Below are 27,238 nucleotides of genomic sequence, written 5' to 3' on the forward strand. Positions count from 1 at the left end.
AAGTATTGCATTCTGGACAATTTTCAAATTCAGACAATGAATCTGACTGAACCAAGTCTATGACCTAGGGCCCAGAGCATGATAAAACTCTAATAAGAAAAAAGAAAAAAAAATCAAGTGATCATTACCAGGTGTACATAGGCAAGAGCATCATCACTTTGTGCAAAGTCTGAGCTGCAAGTACTGAGCAGCCTACCCTGTTAAGAAAGTGTAGACTGATTTGAAAAAAGTAGTGTACAGTAGTTCAAACAAAATATCCACATGAAGGTGTTAGATGTGTGTTCCACAGTAGTCTAGTTCTCTCAAATCCTTTCAGTCTTTCTACTTATAAATTTTTCAGTAGCTTAAGCAAATTATTAACCTCTTGAAAAGAAATTTAGAAAAAGGTGCTTCACAACTTTAAAAGCAGATACAAAAAAAAATCCAACAGGCGGTAGAACCTAAAAAGTGCAGAATTCAGTCCAGTCTCTGCAGTATCTTAGAACACAAATATTCAAGATACCAGTAACAAATTTGTTTTATGGCTCAATCAGTAGGAAAAAAAAAAGGCAAGAGGGGAGGAAAAAAAAAAAAAGTGTTTTACAGCATTCACTTACTACTGAATATAGAGCTGAGTTGCATGAAACACTATGAAACCCATGAATGCATCTATTAGTTTACCATACATGCAGAGTTGTTAGTATGAGACAAAATAGTCTACAAAGCAGTACTGACTTAAAACTGGAATTATACCATTTGAGAACTTGATGTATCTTCAGAAATAAAACAGAATAAAAATCCACACCACCAGCGATGCACAAGATATAGATAGGCAAGCACCAACTTTTTAAGTTAACTTGATAGTCTCATAGAAACAGATCTGAAGGAATTAGCAAGTTAGAAAAAAGGTGACAAAATTAGGATGAAGACATTTACGACCTAGCACGGGAGCAGAACAGACTTACATGTATCAATTCGTATAGCTTTTCAAAAGTAGGAAGATGTACACAGTATTGATACTGATAGCCTGACAAGCCTGAATTTCTATGCTGGAAGAAAGACTGTGATCACATTTAGTACCATGTTGGCCGTCTGGAAACATTTACAGTACTATATGCTTATAAACCAGAGATTAATAACCATGTGCAACTTTAGAAGACTTCTATAAAATAACTTTAATGACTTCGTTCATACCATTTTAAAAACAGTCATTTTCAAGAAGAAAATCAATACATTTGTTGTATTGACTTTGCTTTCCCAAACCTATTCCCATCTTTGCTAATGGTTTGGCATCCACAGCATGTACAGTCTGGTTGCCTGGGAAGATATAGTGAAAATGAATCCCAAATTTCCAACTCGCTAATATAGTGCACAATTATTGCAGACCTCCTCCACCCTCGCCCCCCACCTCAACATAATCAAAAGTTTAGTTCTGTTACAGCTCAGGAGTCTTTTTGTGAAAGCTCCCCAAAATGCCAAAGAAGTCATTAGAAAAGTGTTTCGCTTTTATATATATATATATATATATATATATATATATATATAGCCTGTCTGACTTCAAAATTGATATGCTGTCATGCAAATGATGGAAGAAAGTCACTGAAATAGGGCAGCTATTATAAGAAAGGAGCTGTATAATCTATCCCCCTTCTCCATGGGAATCTTAATCCATTATACTGCTGTTCTTGCTCTTTCCTGAGCAAAATTTTCATTGCATTCTAGTAAGATTTTTACAGGTATATATAAATGAGAAAAGTTTGCTCACATTTCTCATGACCCAGGTTGTATTTACTCACCTTTATTAAAGGAAGAATCTTTGCAATTGAGCTCTGGAAAGTATCATTCAGCCAGAAATCTTTATCTTCATCAAATGCTTTGAATTCTTCTAAATAATTGGATTGGGTCTACTTTTGACAAGGCCACACAGTCTTTTCAAAGGAAGATGTCATTATGTTCTCAGCTAGGTAACTGGATTCTCAAAACACATCCCCATCTCTTAAAACAGACAATAAGATGGGCATGACAAAATCCATGTTATACAATATGCTGTATATACAAATTCAAAGACTGCATCTCAGTTTTTCCTATTACTCAGTTTAACAAGATTCAATAAAACATGGAAGCAAAGCACCATGGCTATCTTTCCCCAAGTCCTTGAAGAATGTCTCAGTATCTCTTCCAGGTCTTCAGGTCTCTAAGGTTTCTTCATTTGCGCCACAAGTGTCAACAACACAGATTAAACAACTTGTCACTGGGAAAGCGCGAACTTTGGAGTTGGCTATCCACTTGTCTGTTTCAGTATTATATTCGAGAATGTGCCCTAATCGACCAACGCCCTGAAAACCAGCCAGGACATAGACTACAGATCCCACAGCAGCACACTTCACTGTTACACCCTTCCATGGCATTGGAGATACCATCTTCCATTCATTCATCTTGATATCATAATATTCTACATTATCAAGGCCACCTGCAAAGCAATGAAATAGGTAAGTGCTTATTACGTTACACACTCTAGGCTGAACTTTAGCATACAAATGCTTCATAAAACTTGGTTGTGATTTTAAAGGTTTAGATTAAAACAAATCATAACAGTAAAAGCAAGCTAAAATATTTCCTTGGCTGGGGGTGGGAGGGGGAAAAGGGGGGAGAGGGAAGTGCCACAGGTTTCTAAATTAGCTGCTTACCTTTCTTAAATACAGAAACAAAGCAGAGAGAAAAAGGAGACTGAAACTAAGATGTATTGTTATAAATTTCATAATACAATCTTTGATCTAACATGTTGTTTCACAAACAGAAGAACTAATAACATCTAAGGGCCATTATGCACTGAGGGTATTTTATTCTAGACATGTCACTCACCAGTACCTTTAACTAAATGGGTCATTTACTAATACTCTTCATTAAACTTCAAGGAATTTAACATCAGAGGCGTAAGTCTCTTTGACAGAAACTGGCCAATAGACTCGGGAATTATTAGGGAAAAGTAGATATTGGGACTGTGTAAGACTTCCTTCTTTAGGAAACAGGCGAACAGCTACACTTTACAATATTTGCAATACTCAATTATTCCTATTTACCAATAGTGACTCTGAGACACAGAAGAGTTTTTACTTCCATTCGTGAATTATTAGACCTCAAAGATCAAGAAACCTCTGTGATCCTAAGACATATGAATATTTTATCCCAAATGTAACTTTTTCCCATTATACTACAATAAGAACAATTAGTCAATCAGGCCACAGAATATGAAAAACAGCAAAATAATAGTTTAACTTACTGGATCAATACTACACACTTCTGAAATAAGCATTCAGCCAATACACTAGAATTTTGCAAAAAGGCAGCTCTGAGTAGCTGATAAACTATTTGCACAAGAGTTGCATCTACTGATATTTTTGTATTGGGAATCAATCATGTTGGAATAGTTCTAGTAGCTAATTAAATTGCAAGCTATATACTAAAAGAAGTAGAATATCTGATTTCAGATTAATGTTATCATAAATAATGATTAATAAAGCTGAGTATTTTTCATTTTCAAAAGCACTTCAGAAATCCTATGTAATTAAATTTCAAATTCAACTCTCCTAGGAAATAAACTATTATTTTCTAAGCTAACAGACAAGTAGACAGGCAGATTATTAAGTGACTTGCCCATGGGCATACAGTAAGTCATATTTCATACCTAGGGCAGTCAGAAAAGTTCATTGTTTCACCACTTAAAAATAGCTATAGCCCATTAGCTACAAGTCTTCAGACTGAATTTCTCAAAACAGTGATTACACCTTAATCTGCCTCTCTGAGGAACAGTGTCTCAACATGCATAATGAAGGACTAACAAAGTTAGCTTTTTTCAGATGCCTGGTTTACCTACATTAACCTATTGCAGAACTGAGTTACAGTATGGACACATTTCTGAATTTGACAGGACTATCAGTAATAAAAGAGCTTGAGAAATAATCAAGATAGAGCAAAGCAGGGAGGTGAAAGGAGGCAGGCAGCAATACAGGGACAATGGTAGAGCATGTTTTATGGTACTGCTCAGAATGTTTCAGATGAATAGACTAGAATGCATTTTTAGCAAAAGCAAAAAGCCCCCCAAGAAGCCTTGGGAGACCAGCTACAAAACTAGTAGAATTAAGAGTACCTAAGCCATTTTGTCCACCCACAGCAAATATTTTGTCTTTTACAAACACCAGTCCATGATTCTTCCTGGCTTCAATCATTGGACAGAGCTCAGTCCACCTAGGAGAAAAAAACAAAACCAAAACAAAACCAAACCAAAAAACCCACAACACACAAAATGCCACAGGAAAACCCACAGTTTAGCTCTTAGAAAATAAACAAAATAATTAAGCTCATCCTAGAATTGGGAAACCCACAATTTAGTTCTTAGAAAATAAACATGAAATAATTAAGCTCATCCTAGAATTGGGGAAGTGAAATATGGAAGAAGGCTGCTTAAGAAAAGCAGCCTTTTAAGTAAAACTACAAATATCCTATTTGTTAATACTTAACTCAGGAAAATTCCTTATTTTATAGATAAATGGGAAGACCTGTATACTTCAGGTATTTAAAGAGTGGGCAAAACCACAGGGACAAGTATTGGAATTGATACTTACGTTTCTGTGGCTGGATCATAAACTTCACAGGAATTTAGGACTCTTCCAGAAACATTGTTTCCCAAGCTTCCTCCACACACATAAATGAGGCCATTTGCCTCTACCATTCCATGACTGCACCGCTGAGTCAGCATGCTGGGTTTTGTGTGCCAGCTTTCTGTTCTCGTATCGTAGCACTCAAACAAATACAGTGCAGAATTTCCTTAAAAAATAAGAAACCCACCAAAGTGGCATTAATTTTTTTTATTTATTTTTATTTATTTATTCATTTTTTTTTTACAACTGGCTTAACAAAGAAAAGTCTAACAGTAATATCAAATTGATGCTCTACTTGCTAGTTGAAAATGGAAAGCTGCTTTCCAACCTCTAATAGCAGAGCTAATCAACTCAAAACTTGGGACTATTCTGGAAGCACGTACTTATAATTCTTTTCTTGACTCTTCTGTTGTCTTCCAAAATATGCAAGTAAATTTATAAAACTGCTATCAAGGTACCAAAACAAACAAGTGATTCGGATATTCTTTTCAGGGGAAGAAAAAATTGAACAAGGATATGCATAAATTACTGACAATTTTCATCTCATGCCACCCCTCAGTACTTGAAATGTATTGAATTTTCAGATGTGAAGATGAAACCAAAGTATTATAAACTTAGTACAGATTCCCATAAATCTTTTTCCTATAAACAATGTGACTTGACTAATTCCCAAAACACTTGTTGCATTTGGAATCAAATGGCTAGATTATGTTATAACATACTTCCAAATTATTAGCAACCACAAAATAGCTACCCTTTACCATTCTACTTTCTTCCTGGGGACTGGCAAATCCTTATTATTATCTAGAAGTGCAGGGTCTGTTCCCTCTTTCCCCAAGGTCCAAAAAAGCTATTACTGAAGTCAAAAGCAATCTTTCCACTGAAGATGGATGGAAGCTTAAAGACTTATTCACAGAAAAGAACCAGGATCCATCTCCCCTTTGTTTCAATAGACACATTCATCTAGAACAGTTAAAGGTGCCTTCACCTGACCCTCTTTTGCCTCAGCTTTCTACTTCTAAAACTAAATATGTTACACAAGCAGCACTCAGTGTCCTCACTACCAGCTGGAGATCTGAACCCTCAAAACTCATGGCACTACATTTCCAGGCCTAAAACACAAGAGTAGACTTCTATAAACCACGTTTGTTTTCTCTTTCTACCATGCAATTCTTAACATCATGAAGATGAACAGCACAATGGGCCATATTCTTTCCTTGATGGCAAATACACATCCTTATTGCTTTAAAGCTGTAGAAATTACCATCAGTGAGAAATACAGTAGAACTGCCTTACAAAAAAAAGGGGGTGGGGTGGTGGGGGGGGACAGAGCTTCCATTTTCAATATGCTGTCATGTTGTCAGTGTAATAGTAAACATTCGCCCTGAACCTAAATATGGTGGAAGAATTTAGTGGGTTTAGCTTTCAAATTCTGCCAGCTATTCCAAATAAGACTGTATTCCCACCAGTGCAGGAAGGGGGGGGAGCCCTATTTTCCACAGTGGACTGACAGTGATTTGTTTTCCAAACTAGTAAATCAATGCAAAAGCATGCAACTTTTTAGATTTCTCTACAGCTAAACACTCTGCAGCATTTTCTTTAATTAATACAGTTTCACATAACTGCCTGCTTCAAATGCTAGAATTGAGATAGAAAGACTTTTCCCAATAAATGATCAGTGCTCACTGGATTCCAAAAATGCACTGGAAAAAAATGCAATAAAAAACTCAGTTATTGATTTTAGTTTTCACTATTCTGTCTTGAATGATATTTATGGAAAGAAAAGGGAATACGTGCAAGTGAGGAAAGGTTTAAGAGATAACTCTCCACTACTGATGTATTAACTAATTACAGTATATTAGACAAAAAGACAGAAGTCTATACAATCAAAGTTTGGATCATATTTCCTCATCAACTGGAGTGTGGGAAACTAGAATGATTTAACAGCTTTTCTAATATTTCAAGCTTCTCAATACAGCCTTGGTTAAGCCTCAGTTTCAAGTAATGGGAAAAGTGTTATTTCACCTTCACCACACTAGGTGGCAGTTATAAACTGTGTCCATCTGCTGCTTCATCAGAGCTGTCCAACTGTTTTTGAAGTCAGACAAGGTTATCTAAATGTCACAACTTCCTATTAAGTGACTGTTATCAATGTTAATCACTGTGACCACTATTTATTTTCTGCTCAGTTTCCTCTGCAGTAAGGCAAAACTCAAGAGGATCTACTAAAAACTGTACTCACGTGGCTCTAGTTGTTTTGGCAGAACAACTTTTTCTTTAAGCTTTTCCACAGCAGCAATTTTTATGGATATGGCATACATACATTCCTACTTTTTAGTTTGCTGAAGATATCACATCAGATTAATTTAGGCAAAAATAAACTCAAAAATTTTGCCATGACACTGTAGTAGGAATGAGTTAGATCACAGTCAAGCCACTAGGGGTTGGGGGGGGGGGGGGGACGGAGAGGGGACACCCTCCTGCCCACAATGGTCTTAATTTTTGACTGCATGATAACATCTGAAGAAAGAAGTATGTCTCCACAGAGACAAACCAACAGAACAGCAAACTAATAGAGGATAACTTTTGTCATTTGACAAAGATCAGAGACAAATTCCTTTACAGGACCAGGTATAATTTCACCACCAAGAGCAGCAGAATCAAAAGCTTTTTCTCCTTTGACTCATTAGGCCCAACACAAACAACGCAAGCTGTTCTGGCCCTACATCACAGATGATTTTCAGCCACGTGGTGAGACTTCTATGGATTTATAGAAGTAAACTAAGAGCAGAGTGGGAACGTAAAAATATATTTGCTTGTCCCCAGTTTACTCCTAAGAGTCACAATGTATTTTATGTTCTAGTAGTTAATGTAAAGATCATTATATTCAATGAAACTTCTTAAAAAAAACAAAAAACAAAACAAAACCAAAACCAAAACACAACAGAAAGATTACTGGATTGCGGGGAGGAGAAAATCCTACATACAGGAAAATTAATTCATTAGGCTAACATTATGGCAGTGTGCAGTTTCTTGTCAACAGAGTCATGCAAAACCAGAAAGCTTTCCAGGTATCTTTGTTTGTGCTTTTTGTTTGTTTTAAAGATTTTTAGTGTCTTACCCACTTCTGAACCACCAGATGTATAAATTTTGCCCTCAGCAGCACAGGCTGCAAGGCTATCTCGAGGTGTTGGAGGTCCTAGCTTGGAATACCAGCTATCCTTCACCACATTGTAGCAGTCCATTCGCTTTATAGGGAAGAGCTGGGAACCACCCAAAATATAAACTACGTTGTCCCAGAAGACACAAGCTGCATCCCTGCGCTTTTCAAAGGGACATCGGATGTCTGTCCAGCTGTAATCCTGCATTACAAAGAACAGGTAATGTCTAATAGATTATATAACTTACCTGCACAGTGAGTGTTTTCAAACAGAGCTTTTCATAGAGATTTAGATATGGTCAGTTTTACATTTCCTTTTCAAAACAAACATGAATACTGTTTATTGAAGAACACTCCTCAGGCATACTCTTGAAAAATTCTTAAACACATAGTTAGCTGAAATGAACCATGACATTATCAATTTCTATTTCCTCATTCCCTGTATGCACCCAGTACAGCTTTCCTGAAAAACAGATTTTTTTCCCAACAAAATTGACCTCCTGATGCTGTAATGTCAGAAACAATGTATGTCATCAATAAAGTACAATAGCATTTTCTTTTATAGGAATGTAAAAAAACATCTGACATAACAGATTCTTTCTTTCTAATAAAAAAAAACAGGAAATAAAAGCAATCAAAGGCAATGGAAAAAGGAGAAGCAGGTAATATCCGAATTGACAAGCAACTCAGTTAAAAAGCTCTGTAATACATATTTTATTACCATAACAACTAGAAGCTTATTTACAGAATTTAACAAAACACAAATGATCTATAGCTATCCACAGCTGATAGCATGAGAAACAGCATAACGCTTCATCACAAATACTGGCAGTCATGTTGCCTAGAAACTGATTTTGCATGGACTGGCAAAATCAGTAAGTATCAAATATGGGCAGTAATGCTAACTAAACCCTTAAGAACATACTCAGCAGTTGATGGTAGACCATGATAGCATACAGCACAAGCAACATTTCTTGAATAATTGTATCTTACATATTTCATGCCATCATGAGAATGGCTTGTTTCCTATACTGAACAGGAAAGTATAGGACCTTAAAAGTTATTTGTGTCACCTTAGGATGGTCTAGCTAAAGCTGCTGAATGACCTTCATTGAATGGTTCACACAACATGTTACATCATTACATTTTCTTAGCAAGGACATACTCCACACACTTTGGTCAATGAGGAAAAACAGCGACTCCTGCGTGGGGGTTCAAAGAAAAGAGAGAGACAGAGCATGTTATAGTCCAAAGCATCTTACAATCTTTTCTTGTAGCATCCCCCATATCAAGAAGAGCTGGCAGGTGCATGTGGCCCTTTATGGTGAGAAACAGGTCCTGGGGCATCCTAGAAAGGAAAGCCATACTACAGCATGGCAAAATAACTAGCTGTATAAACCTTAAGAAAATGTCTTACTGTTTTGTGTAAGATCATTGTGCTTTCTGCTCAATTTCTGGCAGTTTTATGAAAAATCCTGTTGTTTCCCCTTACTGTTGTAAGGGCTGTGATCTGACCCACTCTTGCAGCTCCAATTCATAGCTACCAATTTTGTCATACCTCTATAACATATGAAAAGCCATAAGCTCTCCCATAACCTGAGCACACTCAGCAGAAGCCTCCTCTTCCAGCAGGAGGCAATATAGGTAATTTTCTTGTAATACTCTTCACTGTTATTCTGCATCATGCAGAATTGATTTCAATACTTTTACGCATTTAAGAACAACAGTTGCTCTAGGCCAGAGTCAAGATCCACAGAGCCCTGGACAGTGGCAAGTCTCTTTCCTCCCTCAGCTCTCAAAAAATAAGAACAAGGTAGGTATATAGTGACACTTTCCCTGCTGAGCTCAGTTTCCAACAATTTGTGATGCAGGACACCAGAGCCAGAAACCGTATCCTTGTAATTAGGAGCTCCTGAAAGTGTTTTTTTCTTTCATGAATTTATTTAATCACCTATTTAAATTATCTGAACTCCTGGGAGCCACAATACCCTGTGGCAAGAATTCCATGTGTATCATGTACCATGTACTTCCTTTTGTTTAAAACTTTTTCTTTAATTTCACTTGTTGTCCCCCCCCCCTCCAAGTTTGTCAAGGAAAACAGCACACATGCCTAACAAGGACAAATTTGCCACCAACAGCTTACTGACTACAGCTCTTTATCTCCTCATAAAAGGCATGCTTGTTCCCTTAATAATCAAGAAAAAGCAATGCCAGGCATTGAGTTAAGTATTACTTGCCATTGCTGGATTTTACACTGTTTAAAAAGTTAAAACTTCTAGTTATTTCTTGTCACTAGAGACAGCACAAGAATTTCAAAAGAGTTAGCATATGGCTGCCTCAAAATCCCATAAAGTCATATATAAACTTTTATCAAGAATAAGGGGGAGGAAAAAAAAAACTTTTTCCCAAATTGGGGAAAAAAAAAAAGTTCCTTTCTGCATTCTGTGGAAAAAAAAACAACAACAAAACAAAACCAACAAGATAATGCTCCCTGCCACCACAAATAGGACTTTCTAGCATGATCCTGAAAACACCTCTAATTCAACATGGTGCCAGTGTGCTCCACAGGAGTTTTATGCCCCAGTCTGCATCTGTCCTGCTGCACCATTTTGCTCTTTTGCTGAAGTAAATGCGTCAATAGAAGTATCAGTTACAATGCAACAAGGAAAACAAATACAGACCTAAAACAATGTTAACAGTCTCAACAAATAACAGAGCCTATCCAATCCATTCTTATTTGAACTTTTTTTTTTGACAAACGAGGAAATGAAAATCAGCATTACAGCAGAGACTGATTTTATGTGCAAAGCAACCATAGTGAGAACTAGAAAAAATTTTGAACTAGTTTTATTGTGGGAACCCTGAGATTATGTCACTCATAACATTGAGAAAATATATTTTTTAGAAGAAATATAGCCTACATTTGTTTTAAGCTGTTTAACTGATGTATAAGAATAACTGAACTAAATTTAATAATTTAAATAAAATTAAAAGTGAAGGACTAGGTTGCTATTCAGCCAGTTTAGCAGGTAACAAAACAAAATTTTCATTCTTTCCCAAGGTCCAAATCCTGCAAAAGTATATACACAAGCTTTATTTTATGCACTGTGACAATCCTATTATCTTTTAAGGAGACTAAATCAAGTCAGTTAAACATGTGATGTAGTCTCTGCAGAGCTGGAACCTTAAATCCCACGCTTATTTCACATGCACAGGATGCTAATCTCACAGGGGCTCTGATTTGTAGTATTTAGAAGTTACTGCTACAGCTTATTAAAGATCAAACTCAGATACTCTAGGAAAACATCCTGAAAAGGAGTTTTAAATAACTTAGAGCTGGAGATAAAGTAAATAAAAGCTATTCAACAACACATGACATGCTAGCTAAAAACCCAAAGGAAGCATATAAGCATATAATATTTTGAACTAGCAGAATATTCAAGGAAGGCATGATATTAGGATCTAGATCTCCAATTACTTACTTTTTTCCTTCTCCCTGCCACCCCCCACCCCCCATTATTCCACATGCAAGGCCATAAAGCTTGATCAAGAGTCAGTTCTGCAAAACTCCTTCTGAACTCAATTCTTTTTTGGTGTTATGCCAGAGCAAATGGTACAAGAAAAAAAAAGACAATTTTATCCCATAAGGCTTTATGGGGACCTATGTAGACACAGTCACTTTTCAGGCACAAAGCAGATTCCACTGTAATATTATAGCTTAGGTCTGACTGAAGACCATCTAACTGCATACATAATTTTCCTTTGAGCTGTAAGTCTTTGCCTGTTGCTCCCTGCTCTATGTTCACCCAGATTATTTTTTTCAAACAAGGTTAAGTCTTCAAAAAGATATATGGTGATAACTGAGGGATTTTATATTAGTTCATAATGAATGATGGAACAACTGCCCCATCTCCTGAGTTCCAACTACCATGGACATTAGGCACTTACCGTGGAATCTAACCTTTTGCCAGTCAGGTTGGCAAAGAGACTGCATGGACTCTATGCTAAGATAATACCACTGCCAGTCAATGGCTGGGGCAATAATTCTCAAAGCTAGTTTCCATCCTGTCTTAGAATAGCTTTGTTCCAACATACCTAACTGGAGATTAGGAGAAAATACCACTTTGATCTAATTTTGTTCTAATAAAAGAAAGGTCAGAGCATATTGGGTGAATTACAATCTGCTAAAATGCCAAAAACAAATAACTGTTTGAAGTGGATGGATGCCCTGATCAAAGACTTCCAACTTGGAGCTTACCTTTCAAAGCAAAAAAAATTATTGTTTCACTTCAGGAAAAAAAAGTTATCTGCTCTGTTCCCCACCACCACTCAGAGCAATATTTGTATGTCTCACTTGAGTATGTGTATGAAGGTACAGGTGTTTATTTTTTAAGAAATCTGGAATTCCTATTACAAATACAAGTTAAGAGTGTCTCAAACTAAGACAGCAAAGCTGGTAATGTTTTTCAGACTTAAATGGTGCTCAAAGAAAGGTAGCTTCAATTTTGTCTTGAATAAAGGACTGTGAATTCATACCAGATGGGTCCAAAACATATCCTAAGGGCTCATTAATTCTGAATTGGATTTTATGGCATCACATTGATTGCACAGTTCACACAGATAACACAGAAAACTGTTTGAAATTGTAACAAGCATTTAATATGCTGAGTTAAAACAACCAGAATTTCTGCAACAAAATATTACAGGTAAGTAATTCCATACCTTATCAGAATCCCCTAATATTTAGGTAGCAATTTATTTCTGTATTCTTGCATGTGCTTATCTGGTAAAAGGGAGGATGGATAATCCTTCTACAAGCAACTAAGGATTCCAGACAATCTAGTACGCATAGCCCAAATATACTCCTTTCCTGTACATTTGGGCTTAATTTTATTCAGGAAAAACGGAAACAAATTTCAGCCTAAGCTTGCTTGCTCTAAGCTGCCTCTCTCTAAGGTTTTCATTGCAGAAACTCACTTTTTTCCAGTTCTAGAATACTTTGTTCCCCATTCCTCTCCTTATATACTCTTAAGAACTAAGGAAACATGAACCATTGGGATTTAGAAGCAACTACATATTTATAATAAATACACCAAAACAAACAAAACCTAAAATCTTTGTATTCTAAAATGGGGTCCTACACTATTATACAAGCCAATATTTTAACTTATGTCAAAAGAAAAGCTGCCTTGAGTTATTCTCCAAACACATATGTGCATGCACATGCATACAGACTTTCAGATATTCTTAACTGATCACTTGATGCTTATGTGACCTTTTATTCATCTATTTCCAGCTGTGGCATGCACATACCAATCAATTATTGACCCAGATGGATTTATCATAACTCTCATACTGCCAATAAACAAACACGTGATCATTCTAATCAAAAGCAAGTATTACATCTAGGTACATAGATTTGAAAGCATCTAATTAACTACACCCTCCTAACTGTATACCCAAGAGGCATGAAACACATCCTTCCCCGTACCACTTTGTAGATCTTTAGGTCTTAGTTAATATCAGTCAGCAAATAAAACACACACAGATTACAAACAGTGAATCTTAAAGCATTCTGAGGTAACGATTACCTTTGGATTAAAATATCTGCAGGACTGGGGCTGTGAGCCTCCAAACAAAGCAATGCGATAATCGTGTTTTTTTCTTCTTGGCCGTGTACCTTCCACTAGCTCTTCTCTGTCTTCTGGGGAGAGTAGATGGTATCGCATCCCACCTAGCAGGAAAACAACAGTTCTAGATCCAGTGCAGCTCATACACAGAAAGGGATGTTTCAGAGGGAAGGATGGGGAAGAGAGGGGAATGAAGCTTCTACTTTACAACTACCCAGTTTAAAAACATTTTTTTAAAATGCACACAAGGATGGGAGCATACATCCAGATTTACACCCCATTTCAAAATTCCTACTCTCTGTGGAAACAGGATATGGATATGGACTGACTTAAATGTTATATACTAATTTATCACCAATTAGCTGATGTTACCACACAGTTAAAGTTGACAGATTGAAACTAGCAGAAGAAAGTACACACAAAGAAAAGGAAAAATGGCAGAGCTGGGAAGCCTAAAGAGGAAAATATAAATTTGAAAGGAATTTGAATGCAATGAGGAGTCACCAATTCTTTTTGCGGTTTCTGGTTAATCTGGAAGGCATCTCTAGCACATTGCATCCCATTAAAGCCCCTCACTTTTGCTCTTACCTTGACAATGCAAAATACTACAGTTACAATTACTGTAAGAAAGAAAACTTAATCATTTTTCCTAAAAAACATTCCAAAGCATGCAAAAATACTAGCGACATTACAAGTCACAAAAAAACCCAGAACATGAACACACACAAAACACATTTATTTCTTAAACCCTGCACCCAGTTCTCTGTCATGCCAGAAGTATGATTGATATGGGGAAGGTTAGCAGATACTTACCAACATATAAGTTAATTTGAATCTTACTCATTGACTGCAGGAAAACTGTTGCATGCACTTTTTAGAACTACCCTAAAACAAAGTTGACTTGTCAACTGCTATTGGAACAAATTTTGTTCTTTTTCTTCCAGAATATCTATCAGTATCTGGGCATTTCTTTTGTATATAGTAAAATTTCAAAAATGGTCAAAAAAGGGAGGGTGTGTGTGGGGGGAAGCTTGTTCCCTTTTGTCATTTAAAGAAATACATCTCATCCCTGCGATTTTTTTTCAGCACTTTCAGAATGCAGCTGTCAGGTCTCAACTGTCAGTGTACATTAGAGATGAAAATAGCGCAGCATAGACTTCGCCTTCTTGAGTTACATAGGGTAGCTTTATAATATCAAAATTTTGACAAAAAACATTTCTTATTAATTTATATCTGAACAATATTAAAGTTACTATCCTGTCCCAAATATGCACTAACCCTTCCAATTATTCTAACAACTCATGACAAAAATCCCATTTCATTACTTATCATGAAGTTGAAATCATTCACTAGTGACTTTCTTTTCTTTCCTCTTTATCACTATTAAATAAGAATGGCTGCCATCTACATGACAAGCTGCTAATCTACTTCCAACTAAAAGCAACATCCTAGAGGGAACAGAGTTGTAGATGAATTTAATGCAAAAATATTGTCATGGCATATTAGTTTAAAGTAAGCAATTTTCAAAAATTATTTAAGTTCCACAGTATTTTAAAATTACATAGAACAAAGGTTTCTACTAAAGGTCAACTTACTGATCACCATTTTAAGGCATTCTGGGTTATCCTGAATAAGCGGTTCAGCCTGAACTGTTTTACTTAAGAAGTTCTTTGATATGAGAGGAAATCGGACTTTAGCAAGAATGTCAACCATGTACGGCTGGCGATTCGGCTCATCATACTTCAGCCATCTGACTGCTGCGTCGTAAACCTTAAGCAAAAGAGAAGGAAAAGCACAAGATGTATCACCACACACTAAGACAGATAACAAAACCTTGATGTTCCAAAACTATTCTTCCGCCTGTTGGAAATTAACCTATATTAATATTTCAGTATGTGGGGATTTCACTAGAAGTGCCAACACAACCATCTTAATAAAAAGACAACACTCAGACATTGAATAAAACAAATACACAACCACAGAGTAAAAACCCATCTACAAACCTTGTTCATTAAAATTTCTACTGCCATTTTACCTCTTTTCAAACAGAAAGCCTGATCCAGCAATTCATATTTATTTGGGTAACTCCTGCACCCTGTTAAGACTAACATGCTTTGGGTTCAGTGTCAAAAAACAGGTGATATTTCACCAGAAATGTTGCAGCAGCTTCCGCTTTATAGTCTCCTGAGCTGATGACCTGCTTCCCTTATCAGGTCATAGTGATGGAGTTCCAAAGGCATCTTAAAATTTTTAGGTGCAGATTATTATAAATTTATTCATACTGAGTGAGTCTCCCCTCCATCTCCTATTTAAGGGAAAGGATGTGGGTTTTACTGGGGGTTAGGCAACAGGACAGGAAAGTAACAAAGAAACCTCCTCTGTTGATGTTCCTCTGGGTCAGGAGGAAATGGATGAGAAAGTCCAGTATTACATATCTACCAAGATACCTCAATGCTGCATTCAATCAGAGAAAGCTTCTCTAATACACAACCATTTCAAAGACAGCACTATCTTCTTCACAAGTAATCACACAGTCAGTAGCTACTCCTTGTAGCTGAAATTCATCATAGTGATCAGTTGCAAGTAACTGAGATTAATTCTGCCATTAAATGTTTTTCCACATTACAAGTTATCGAGAAGGACTGCTAAACCACCCCAGCTTTAATCCTGCAAAATGGCCACAAAGTAAGGGAGAGTAAAGAAAAAAAATGGATCTAAGGCTAAATTCTATCAGCTAAGGAAATTCAGCAGATTAATGATTGGGACAGAAACATTGTATCCATTTATCAATAGGAACATTATTAGCATAGAGGAAAAATAAGATAGCTAGTAATTAAAACTACCTTTTTTTAAACTAAGTTTAAATATGCTCTACACCAATACAAAAATTACAGAGTATATGTCAACTTTCTAGCAGTATTGCTTAGAAATAAGGTTTCTTTGGTATCACTAGCCATCTTCTGCAATTTCAAATTCTACACTGCCACTTTCCTACAGGATTTTTAATCATGCTGTTCTACCTACACATATATATTTTTAAACCACTGCTGCTGCATTGAAGCATGCCATTTACCTTATCAACAGAGCTTAAATTACAAAGTGTAGTTTTGGCTGCAAGCTAACAAAGCATGAAAATTTTCTAGTTTTGAGAATGTTACCCTCTGGTCTGAACTTTTCCCAGCACATGGCAAGAATTTTGAACTATGACTTAACTCATTCATATTTAACAGCTAGTCCCAACTATCATATTCTTGTCACCTGAGATTATCTCCCTCCCCCAGTAATCTTATTTTCATGGAAGGTTTTTACTGCAACAGATGCATCGAAGAAAATGCATTAATTTTGGAGCCTATGCATCTGGCTAAACTTCAGTCAGCCACCTGTTTCAAAGCACACACATGCCATCTTGATAGAAACTTGATTACGAGATCCCTCTGTTGCACTTCAAAGGTGTGAGCCAACTCATGACAACATACCCAAGCCAAGGTAAACTCAAGCACAAGAACAGCACAGCTAGAAAGACAAGATTCCAGTATGGTTTCAACAAATGTGACTGAGAACTTCAGGAAGTATCCAGCAACTAGCCCCGTCTTACAATCACCCCTTTGGGCTGTAGCGCAGACTGCCTATATTCTTCCTGTTTTCATGTGGCAGGAAGAACAAGCTGGCAAGCAAGCACTCAGATCTGTGGCATGCCAAATCCAGCTTTCCCAATGGGACAGCTGGGAATGTAACTTCTACCATGTGTTATGACTCTTAAATGAAAGAAACTTCAGGCTCCTTTCAGCCACCTAAACTTTTTTGTATCCACTCCCTAAATAAGGGCTTACATCAATCCATCACTGTCAACATAACCTAGCTTTCTTGACTGTTTTATCCACCTTGTTGCTCAGCCCCACAGTCTCCCACACTTAATTTGTGTACGCACATGTTTCCAGCAGCAGCAACTCCTTGCTCTGAAATGGGCTAAGATCATACTTGGGAAAAGCCATGCAGCTGTTAAGGTACAGTTTGCTTAGCACTTTGAAGTAGTTCACTTCCACAGATAGTGCATGAACCCCAGTTTGGGAGCTGTTATACATGAAACTTAATTCAGCTCATGCACTACAGAATCAGAAGCCCTATAGCTACCTGAAAAAAGGAAACTGTTTTGCTTATTCCCTTTATGACTTCTTTCTGGTTTGCTGAAACTACCCATATAACACCCACACCTGAAATGCAGATATTCATTAATACAGGGTTTTAACCAAGCTAGGGTGCGCCTCTTAGTCTACAATTCAGCATGCATTATGTGCACTGCAGAAACATCAGAAGTGAGACACTTTGAACCAGCTTTTGATTAAAAAAAGGGGGGGGGTGAAATTCAATGTTCTTAACTGATAGAAGAGACAGACCTCTTACTATGAAACTGGGGTCTCACCTGGTCTTCTGCCCTCACAGTCAACGTATCTTGGTTCAGAAGATGTGTCACACGCTTAACATCAAGCTGAAGAAACTCATCTGTCTTGTAAACTTCAGTAAAATGCTGATGGATAAAGTCATCTGCAGTGGCTTTCAGTTCTGGACAGTCTAGGCATTCTGCTAACACACTTATACCTAATGAAGGAAAGAAAAATTAAGAAAAAAAACTTTCCAAAGCTTGAACTGCAATTACTTTTAATATATTCAAATAGAATAAAAATACTATAATGTCAGAGATGCTTATAATCCCAATTTAATATTTCTAACCGTGTTTTGTGTGTTTTTCTTTATTATTATGACATGCTGTTATAACTCAACTGCAAGTCAAGACAAACTAAGACAAGCACAAACTTCTGATCCTACCGCTACAAACTAATTATAGAGTCAAGCCTGTAGCACTTGCTATATTAATTGTTTGTCCAGTACTGTTTCCTCACTATTTCTCTCCCCATTACAAAGCAGGCAACAACAGTACATTAACTAGGTCTGAGCCATACTACAACAATACAGTAACCACAGCAGCTTGAGAGACTGGACCCAAGTTTTACTGACCTCCCCTAAGCTGCTCATGCAGCAGCAGTCACCAGCCAAGCCCAGTTCCTGCAACAGCCATAGTGAACAAGGATTTTGTGTAGATAGCAAAATCTGCTGCAGGCCAACACAAAAAAGTCAAGTTGATACTGCTGCATGTTGGCATAGGGGTATAAATAACAATCACTACTGAAAACTATTGTTTCTGAATTTTCCATTAGTAACCAGGTATAAGCAGGAGAAAGTCAGCACAGCTATTCAGCAGCGACTGTTGCTCAGCTCACTACAGTCCTTCCCCTCCTCCTTCTAGGGAGGAGATGGCAGGTTGGATGAAAGCAAACCACTAGCCAAATGCAGCCCACAGGTCTGCAACTAGATCAAACTGCCCTAAATAGTAAAACACAAACTACAATGATCAAAATGAAAGTGTATGACCTGCTTTCCAGAAGAAAAACAGAAAAGCTTGACAAAATTTCAAGAGATTCAAAATAAGCCATGACTTCTTTCAAATTATATATATATTTAAAATAAACTGTGGGCTTGCCTATGAGTCTGCAACCAGAACAGATTTCAACTTGTAAACAACATCTTGAGGAAAACTTCATTTAACCTTGATCTCCCTTTTTGGCATAAATTAGCTACAAAGTATGCAAGTGTTAGAGTGTAATTAATTTTCTATTTAACAAGAGGTTTGAATATGCCTCAAAGCAAGCATAAGTGACACTCTCCTTAGGAGATAATGTCTTCCTGCCAGCAGTGTCTCAGGGCCACAGTTGTACTGCACTGAAGTGTCAGCTGAATCATTATAATTCAGATACTCTGCAAAACATTCCTATTGCTATTATAAACATCTAAAACATCTGACTGAGATGTCACTAGAAGAATTACATGGTAAATGTCAACAAAAACCCCTTTACACGCATTTAATCAGAGGTTAAAGACAAGGTGCTGCAGATCTTGAACAGCATCAATAAGCACCGAGGTCTACTCATTGTTTTGTAACATGGAGTTCACATTAAGGCTACAGAGCATAATAAATATCAGACACCTGACTAGATGACATGGGTAGATTTTTAGTATTTCAGTCAAAAGAAGGTGCAATTAAAAACAAAAGTAATCTAAACTTATCCTGTTCATACTTTTAGAAGATATGCTAGTTTTGGAGACATTACAACTGTGTCAAATTCCATCTCCAAGTCCGGTAACAACTGAAAGCTCCACCTTACTAAACAACTAAGAACCTCAAACATGCAAGAAGCTCCAGATTGTGCTGCCAGGCTGGGATGAGCCTTAAAATCAGCAGACCCTGATACCGGCAAAGGCAGCTGCCAGACTGTTTTGCTTATACCAGTGACAACCATTCACATTTATGATTTAATGATTTTGATGTGTCCTCATTTATCAAAATCTTACTGTCTTTTAGAAGAGACTATTCATTTTTCAAGAACAGTCAAGTTTAAGATTTTTTTTTTTTTTTTTTAAGTCTGCATTTCTCTTACCAAGACAATTTGAAGCATCAACTTGCTCTTTCAAAAAATCCACGCACATTTTTTTCACAGGTTCAATTTGATATTGGTTTGCTGCATCTAGTAAAGACTGTACATTATTGCTGTTAACAGAAATTCTGCAAAACAGAAGGTGCAAAATTAGTATCACTAAAACTACCTATTTTGTTGTAGTCAAAAAACTCACTTAAACCAATTTACATAAATGGCAAAATTATTTCACTGTTATTTCCTCAATCATTCTTCTCTCCACATAAGCTTAAGACGATGGTCTTTCCAAGCTGCTTTAATTTAAAAACTGCTTTAATTTTAGATATTTTACTGAGGGAGGGCAGGAAGTCAACAGGTCTAGATTCTAAAGACTAAGCCTTAAACACAGGCCATTTGCAGACAGTCCAAGTATAGTACTATCGCTTTGACTTGTATGATTAACTATTTTCACAAAAGAGAAGGAACAGAACTTTTTCTGACAGTCTCCTATTCCCAAACTAGCCTCAGCAAGATCCGTCTAAACTCGTTGTCAAGACTGCTCTGGCTGATTTGCCTGGAGTGCACAAGCAGAAAAGCCAGTTTAGCAGCACATCTCAATAGAAGGTCCAGAGCCCACAGACAAGGATTTGGGCTCCAGCAGGGGCAAGAGTGCGGCCAGGGTGCTGACATAAGCAGTCTCTCACTGCAGGGGGAGCACACAGCAAGATTCCTCTCAAAGAAAGGAGAAAGCCTTCCTAAGAAGAGTTAATCCTATCAGTACAAAGATGAAGGGACTGCCATCCACCAAGCATGAGAGCTTGTTGCAAAGGCCTGTCCACAACCCTAGTCATCTGAACAAGCTCTGTATAAACACTCTGCTTTTAAACAGCACTGCAGGCAACTAAACACATGGGCAACCTCAGACAGAAGGGAAATGCAGTTCACAGAGAACAGTCCTAGCCTGTCCAGAGATGAAGGTATAACTCCAGAAAGTGTTTCTCTGTGCTAGCTACTATGGTCATAAAGAAAACCCCTGCTGATATCAACAAGGGCCTGAATTCCAGAGCAATGGGAAATATCATTCGACTCCAACCCTGTAGTCAGAAGCCTAAAGTTCTTAGAGTTGCTTTCTAGAGGCAACTACCACTCACTTTAGTCAACAGGAAGCTCTACTAACTAAATTAAGCAGTGTGAGCATCCCTTTTCAAATAAAGGGGAAAAAGGGGAGGAAGATAGAGAAGGTCTAGTCACATCAGACTTTAAAGTATTGTAATAGTGAATTACAAAAGCATTATTTTAAGATTTTATCATTTACACTTGGCAGACTTCCTAGCAAAAATGTCAAGCAGTTTTAAATAACAAACTACCTTGCAGTATACGCAAACTCCACAAGCTGTTCAATAATGTCAGGTTCTGCATCTTTTAGCTCCACTTCAAAGGACTTTGATTCGAGCATATTTGCTGCAAATAGAGTAACAGACAAACTACATCAGTAAGTCACTCCAGTTATTGTAGATTTTGCAAAGAGTACAAAATAAAGCGATCAAACCTGCTAAAAACCGCACACAGCCAATTTCTGTTTTCCCAGGATTACTAACAGGAGTCAGGGAGGGCAGGAAGCAGTGGGACAACCACGATAACTAGCGGGGGAGGTTGCAGTATGAAAATTATGCTATAAAATGTATTTAAAAGGTCAGAGATGCTATTGGCTATAGTGTAGAGACTGCCAAGCTAGCATTGCCAAAGACAGGAAGCTCACATTGCGCTGTCAAAAACTATTTCCATATTCAAGCTGATAATATACAGCCAGATCAGACCTCTCTACACCCAGTCACAGCACTGTTAAGCCACCCGCAGATAATTACGTGTTGGCCAATAGAAAACATAGTTATTTTACTCTAGCACAATGATTTTACTTTTGTATGTCTTACCCATAACTTGTAACATAGACCCTAAATACCTGAATTTATAAAGACAGTACAAATTCAAGAACATTTCTATTTCTGAAAGCCTGCTTTGTATGTGGAAGTGCCTAATGGTGGGAAGAGATAGGAAGGCATAAGTTAGACTCCCAAATAGCAGGTTAGAGAAGGGAGACTAACTAATACAGTGTATGAGCCCCAAAGAAGAAAAGGACTTGCATATGTAGTAACCACACTGATTTAATCATGAGAGATAAAAAGAAAATGAAAGGAAGGGTGAACAGAGATGAATGGAAAAAAGATACAAACTGAGGAAATCTACACTTACATTCATCCCTCTAATTATTTTTATAGAATAAACAGCTCATTAGCTGCAAGTCTAAGAGGACATGGACATAAAAGCCTACAAGAGTTAATCAATTTTGAAAAGACTTACTAGTAAACATCAAGTTAAAGAAGTGGCTGGCTGAGGCAAGCACAACACGGTGAGCTGGAATCTTTCTTTCCTGAACCATAAGAATGACATCACAGAGAGTCTTCTAAATTAGAGAGGGGGAAAACAAAACACACAGATCAGCATTTCAGAAACACTTTCAAGAATATTCTTCTAAAAACAGGTTATAGAAATCCATTGCTTTCTTACTCCACATTAACTCATAACAGCTTATCACATAATAAAAAGATCAGAAAATAAAAAAGTAAGCTCAGTAACCTGAAGAACTAGTGAGCTTCAGTTTTCCTATGAACTTGCATCTTAAGGCTGGTCACTAACAAGACATGAGCTCTGACTAAAGCTTTTCTTGTGGCATTTGTATCAACTTCCTATAGCCTAGACTCTGCAGCATCTAACAGGGGCTGCATTTACATTAGGAGCTCTCATCCCTACTCAGCTGCTGATTTGTATAAAACACACAGGAACCGCGTATCTCATGACAACTATCATATTACCCAACCAGAGTGAAAATGATGACCAGATTCAAAGCATTCAGTGGAACATTTTAAAGAGAAAGATATCCTAAAAATACTACTTTTAGATAGAAGTGCTTGACTGGTCACATCTAATTAACAACTAGTTAGCTTTCAGACAAACAAATATTTTTATTCCTCACTTGTTCACCATTTGTATGTAATCAGTTTCTCACACTTGAACAGTCAGGCAGTAAGAGGAAGGAAAGTGACAGCTTACAAGTTGGAAGACATTAGGCAAAAGTAATGGACTGGGGTAAAAACCACATTGTTTGAATAGATTTTAAAATGATATCCCTTTAAGAACATATTGACTGACCTAAAAGCACACCATACTGCAGTTACTTGAGAAATCCTCTTACTGAGAAAGAAGAACTGGGCAGCACTGCTTCCTAAAAACAGGACTCCATTTTCTACTATCATTTTTCTACTATCAACAGTTCGTGGAACTATTTTGGAAACACCTGCCAAAACCAATCCCAAAACTAACCACAGAAGAAGAGCATTTCTATTGTGGGAGGAAAAAACACTTGAACAGAGCAGTGTTACAATTTTTTCCACATGTAGACAATATTATCCAAGCACAACTCACAAGGTAGATAGTCCAGATATACAGCCAACAGCCAAAAGTCTTTTAAATAAACTAAAGAAAAACTTTCATTTGGTAATTTTTAGGCCCTTAAAGGAAAGGACACTCATCAGAAGCACTTGCTGGACAAAATACACAACAGTAACACATATTTAAAAAAAATTGTTTGAATTACAGGTATACATTGCGGGGGGAGACAGGAGGAAGGAAACCAACCTTCTTTATACATCCATGGCTTTAAACCATTTAAGATTGAATTAACATTAAAAAAATAATCAAAGACCCTGTGAGAAAAGCTAAAGGGAATTTTTTAAAGCTGAAATTCCTAGCACATCTTGTTCAAAACAAGTGTTGAAAACTAGCAGTACAAGATACTGCAAAACTACGTGGGCGAACTTCACTCAGACTTGCAACTGCTGCTGTATTCCATGCTGTGCTTCTAAGTGTGTTTAGTGCCTTTTGAAATCACACATCTCAGTATTTGAAGTATCTAGGACATTCTAAGATCTCTCTGGATGTGGAAAAAAATATCTGTCAAACAAAACAGACTTTATCCTCATCTTTTTCATTTTGTCTTCTGCGATGTCTGGCTATAACTGCTCTATTTCAACTACTGTTCTTTCTGAGAATTGCTGTACTTCTTTCTTGCAGGACCCAGCTGTATCAGTCAGTAGCTTCAATGAGCCAACAAGTGACCTGTGTTGCATCAGCCATAGGACACACCCCAGCGCAAGTCTGCATTAGGGCGTTGCATCTTCTGAATAACAGGTCCAGTGACACCTTGCATCTCTGTCCCATTTTTATCCTTAATTACTACACTCCTGGCTGGTCTCCACCCAGCTACAAGGTCACAAAAAGCATTTACGCACATGCTGTCAAATAGCTCAGCAAAATCCACAAGGATATGTACTGTCTTATTATGGAGATTAGCAAGAAGTTCTCTATGAAGTAAATGTACTCGCCTGCAATATTTCACCTGTCTCACCAGTATTAAGTGCATGCATACCCAGTTTACTTTAAAATCCCCTATGCTGGGAGGCCATCTCTAGATCAGTTTACACAGCCTCTTTAAAGTTAGCTGTACTTTCAAACCCATTTTCCTGGGCTTTCAGCCCATTTTTCTAGAGCATTAAACAAAGGCAGATAAAGCAACGTGCATATGTAGCATTATATATTTCCACCAAAGGAAAAAGTTTTAACTCATAGCACACTTAGGTTTTATAACCACAGCACAGTTCTTGACTTATCAATGTACAAGAAGAGCTGTCTATAAATCCTCTTAAATTTCAGCACAGCTAGTCTGCTGAACTAGTACATTTTCCTCTGGTTCCAGCTGACTTCCTATTTTTATCCTATATCATCTCCCTCCCACTAATAGCTAACCCTCTCCTACAAACAACTCCTGAAAGGATCAAGGATGTCATGAACTATGTGAGAATTTCTGGAGTGGTGAAGACTAAGTTTGGGTGGGCTGAAGCCACCATCTGAGGTCTGCTTGGAAGTTTTTAGGAAACTCCAGTGGCAGGCAAATTTGAAGCAGCAGATGCTGCCCTGGTGCGCCAGCTTTCAAGACAACCAAAAGCACACACAGATTTCACAGCAGTTAAGTTTGATTCTCTCTCTCTGCTTAGAGTCACTCGTAACTAGATCAGAGCTGGCACTCTGCTATACTGAATGACCAGGTCAGAACAACACGGTGCCATGTTATTGGAGCAGAGACATAGTCAAGAACTGGAATTTCCTTGTGCTAATGGCTGTACATGCATCTGAAAGAGGGTCATATTTCCTCTATCTGCTCAAAGTATAACAGGATCTAGCATCCCCTTGTCAGCAAATACAGGAGTGTGAGCTAAATTATGAATAGCTGAGTTACGAACCCAGCTACACCTTGGAGTATGTTTACCCAAATAAACAGAAACAAAACCCACATACAGGAAGTGGACCACAGGCTTATGTCTCTGTGTACCTCTTTGCACTCCATTACCAGAAATCATCACAAACATTTAATTTAAACCAATTTGTTTTTCCATACATAGGAGCTTAGTCAGATGGCATGTTTTGTGTACACAAACGGATGGCACATTAGTGAGAGAAGAACAGGGACAATGCGATGGACAAAAGCAGAATCACCATTCTGGTATCACTTGCTAGGCCACGACCCATACTGCCAGCATACACACTAATAAAAACCAGACTGAGCCTTTGGCAAGACTAATACTGGGAGATGAGTAGATAAATTGTACAAGACATAGCACGTGACAGTGTCATGCAGGAAGCCCCCATCTGTTCTAGAACATTCAGTTCTAGAGTCAGCTTTGATTCTGGCTCCATATCACACCAGTTCCTCTGAGGAGGAGAAAGATTTCTTTATGCCCAGGGAGTTACAAAGACCATTCTTCTGCTCTTGTATCACACCTTTAAGTTTGAGCTTTTTAAGAGGAAAAAACATCTTGCAGCAGTTCTTTCAGTTCCGACAGTTCAATGGAAATCTACTTGCATAATTATGATTTTGGTTACCACTGTTGCTCTACTGGTAAACAGAAGAGTCATCTTTGATAATCATTGGACTATTAACCTAAGAAGCTGACAAGCCCAAAAGCTCAGAATTTCTAAAAATGAGGTTGCTCCACCTATCCACTCTCCTATACAACTACTGGCTTCTTAATAAGAGTCAGATATACTCAGTATGAAGTGCAAGAAACAAAATACTACCTGTGAAACTGAGCTGTGGCTTCAGTTCTCCCTCTCCTCCTGGTGCTACTTCACTATACTGACAATATTTGCAGAGGGTACGCAGTCAACTTGATTAGAGAACAGTTCCAGGTTAAAATTCAGCATCACCATCTTTTTACTCCCCTCTGTTTTTTCCTGGAAAACAGCTATGTGAATACTATTTCTAACTGAATAAACTCAGCAAAAAATTGCAGCCTGACTTCTGCCCTAATATAGGCAAGATGTCAGATAAGGAAGCAGGTCCACAGTGTCCCTCTCTTCAGCATCAGCAGTAAGGCACAGCAAGTAAAATCTAAACCTGTTGTGCTTGTTATGCCACTGCATGGAAGTATTTCAGCAGTTACTTGTACAGTGGCCTAAGCCTGCCGCAGGCATTCAAACTCTCAGCATTTGTTTTGGTGGTATCTTCCTCCCAAGTGCGTTAAGAGAGATTATTCATGAGTTAGACTCGGAAGATGGGGAGAAAAAAAAGAAAAGAAAAAAACCCTTCACATGGGATGTAAGATCTTTTAATAAGGCAGCGCTGCCAACAGGCCCCGGAGGCCGGCCCCGCGGGACCCCCACCCTGCACCGTGAATCCCCTGCGCGGCTCCCGCAGGCGCCCAGCGCCGGCCCGGCGGGGCGGTCCCGGGCGGCCGGGGCACCAGCGCCGCCCCTCAGGGGGCCCCTCGGGCCGGGACCGGCCCCGCGGCAGCCGCAGCCCCGGGCAGCCCAGGCCGCTGGCGGCTGCGGCGAGGGGCCCCGCGGGCCCCGCCGGCCGTACCTGCTTCCGCATGGTGTTCATGACGCCCATGAAGCTCGCCAGCAGCTTCGCCTCTTCCCGCGCCGCGAGCTTCTTCTCCGTCTTCTTCTTGCTGCTCTTCTCCGCCCCCGAGGCTGCCATGCTCCCGCCGCCGAGACCAGGGCCGCGCCACCGCCGCCGCGGCACATGCGCCGGGCCCGGGCCCAGGCCGGCCAGCTACCGCGCCACGCCGGCTCCCGCCGCCGCTGGGAGCCGCAGGCGCCCACAGACCTAGGAGGAGAAGGAGGAGGAGAAGGAGGAGCAGCAGCAGCAGCAGCCGCCGCGCTCCGCGTCCGCCGGTGCCCGCGGCCAAAGCGGCCGTCCGGCGCGGGGCGGCGCGGGGCGGGGCGCGT

The 27,238-nt window shown here is 38.5% G+C and overlaps 1 protein-coding gene across 3 annotated transcripts; it reads right to left on the minus strand.

The window, feature by feature from the left end:
* Positions 1-1,139: 1,139 nt before the first annotated feature.
* Positions 1,140-27,238, minus strand: KLHL7 (kelch like family member 7). 3 transcript variants are annotated; one of them, XR_010883488.1, is made up of 12 exons: positions 26,868-27,238; positions 22,253-22,355; positions 21,262-21,355; positions 19,919-20,043; positions 17,848-18,023; positions 15,023-15,197; positions 13,389-13,531; positions 7,759-7,999; positions 4,602-4,803; positions 4,127-4,224; positions 1,776-2,449; positions 1,140-1,296 (listed from the first exon to the last, which is right to left on the minus strand). XR_010883488.1 is itself a non-coding variant. In XM_067291596.1 (12 exons), the coding sequence occupies exons 3-12, from the start codon at positions 22,329-22,331 to the stop codon at positions 2,166-2,168; spliced, it is 1,617 nt and encodes a 538-aa protein (XP_067147697.1). In that variant the 5' UTR covers positions 22,332-22,355; positions 26,084-26,239; positions 26,868-26,913; the 3' UTR covers positions 1,140-2,165. The 3 variants fall into 3 exon arrangements, 2 of the variants coding, with proteins under 2 accessions (XP_067147697.1, XP_067147696.1); XM_067291596.1 differs by adding an exon at positions 26,084-26,239 and having other exon boundaries at positions 1,140-2,449; positions 26,868-26,913; XM_067291595.1 differs by having other exon boundaries at positions 1,140-2,449.

This window comes from Apteryx mantelli, chromosome 2 (assembly GCF_036417845.1).
Source record: "Apteryx mantelli isolate bAptMan1 chromosome 2, bAptMan1.hap1, whole genome shotgun sequence".
NCBI lineage: Eukaryota > Metazoa > Chordata > Aves > Apterygiformes > Apterygidae > Apteryx > Apteryx mantelli.

Excerpts from the sequence above, each read along its gene's own strand:
- KLHL7 (XM_067291595.1), bottom strand. The coding sequence starts at position 26,987 with ATGGCAGCCTCGGGGGCGGAGAAGAGCAGCAAGAAGAAGACGGAGAAG. Across the intron at positions 21,356-22,252 it reads CTTTAACTTGATGTTTACTA|CAAATATGCTCGAATCAAAG; the intron begins GTAAGTCTTTTC and ends CTCTATTTGCAG. Across the intron at positions 4,804-7,758 it reads ATCTGGTGGTTCAGAAGTGG|GAAATTCTGCACTGTATTTG; the intron begins GTAAGACACTAA and ends TTATTTTTTAAG.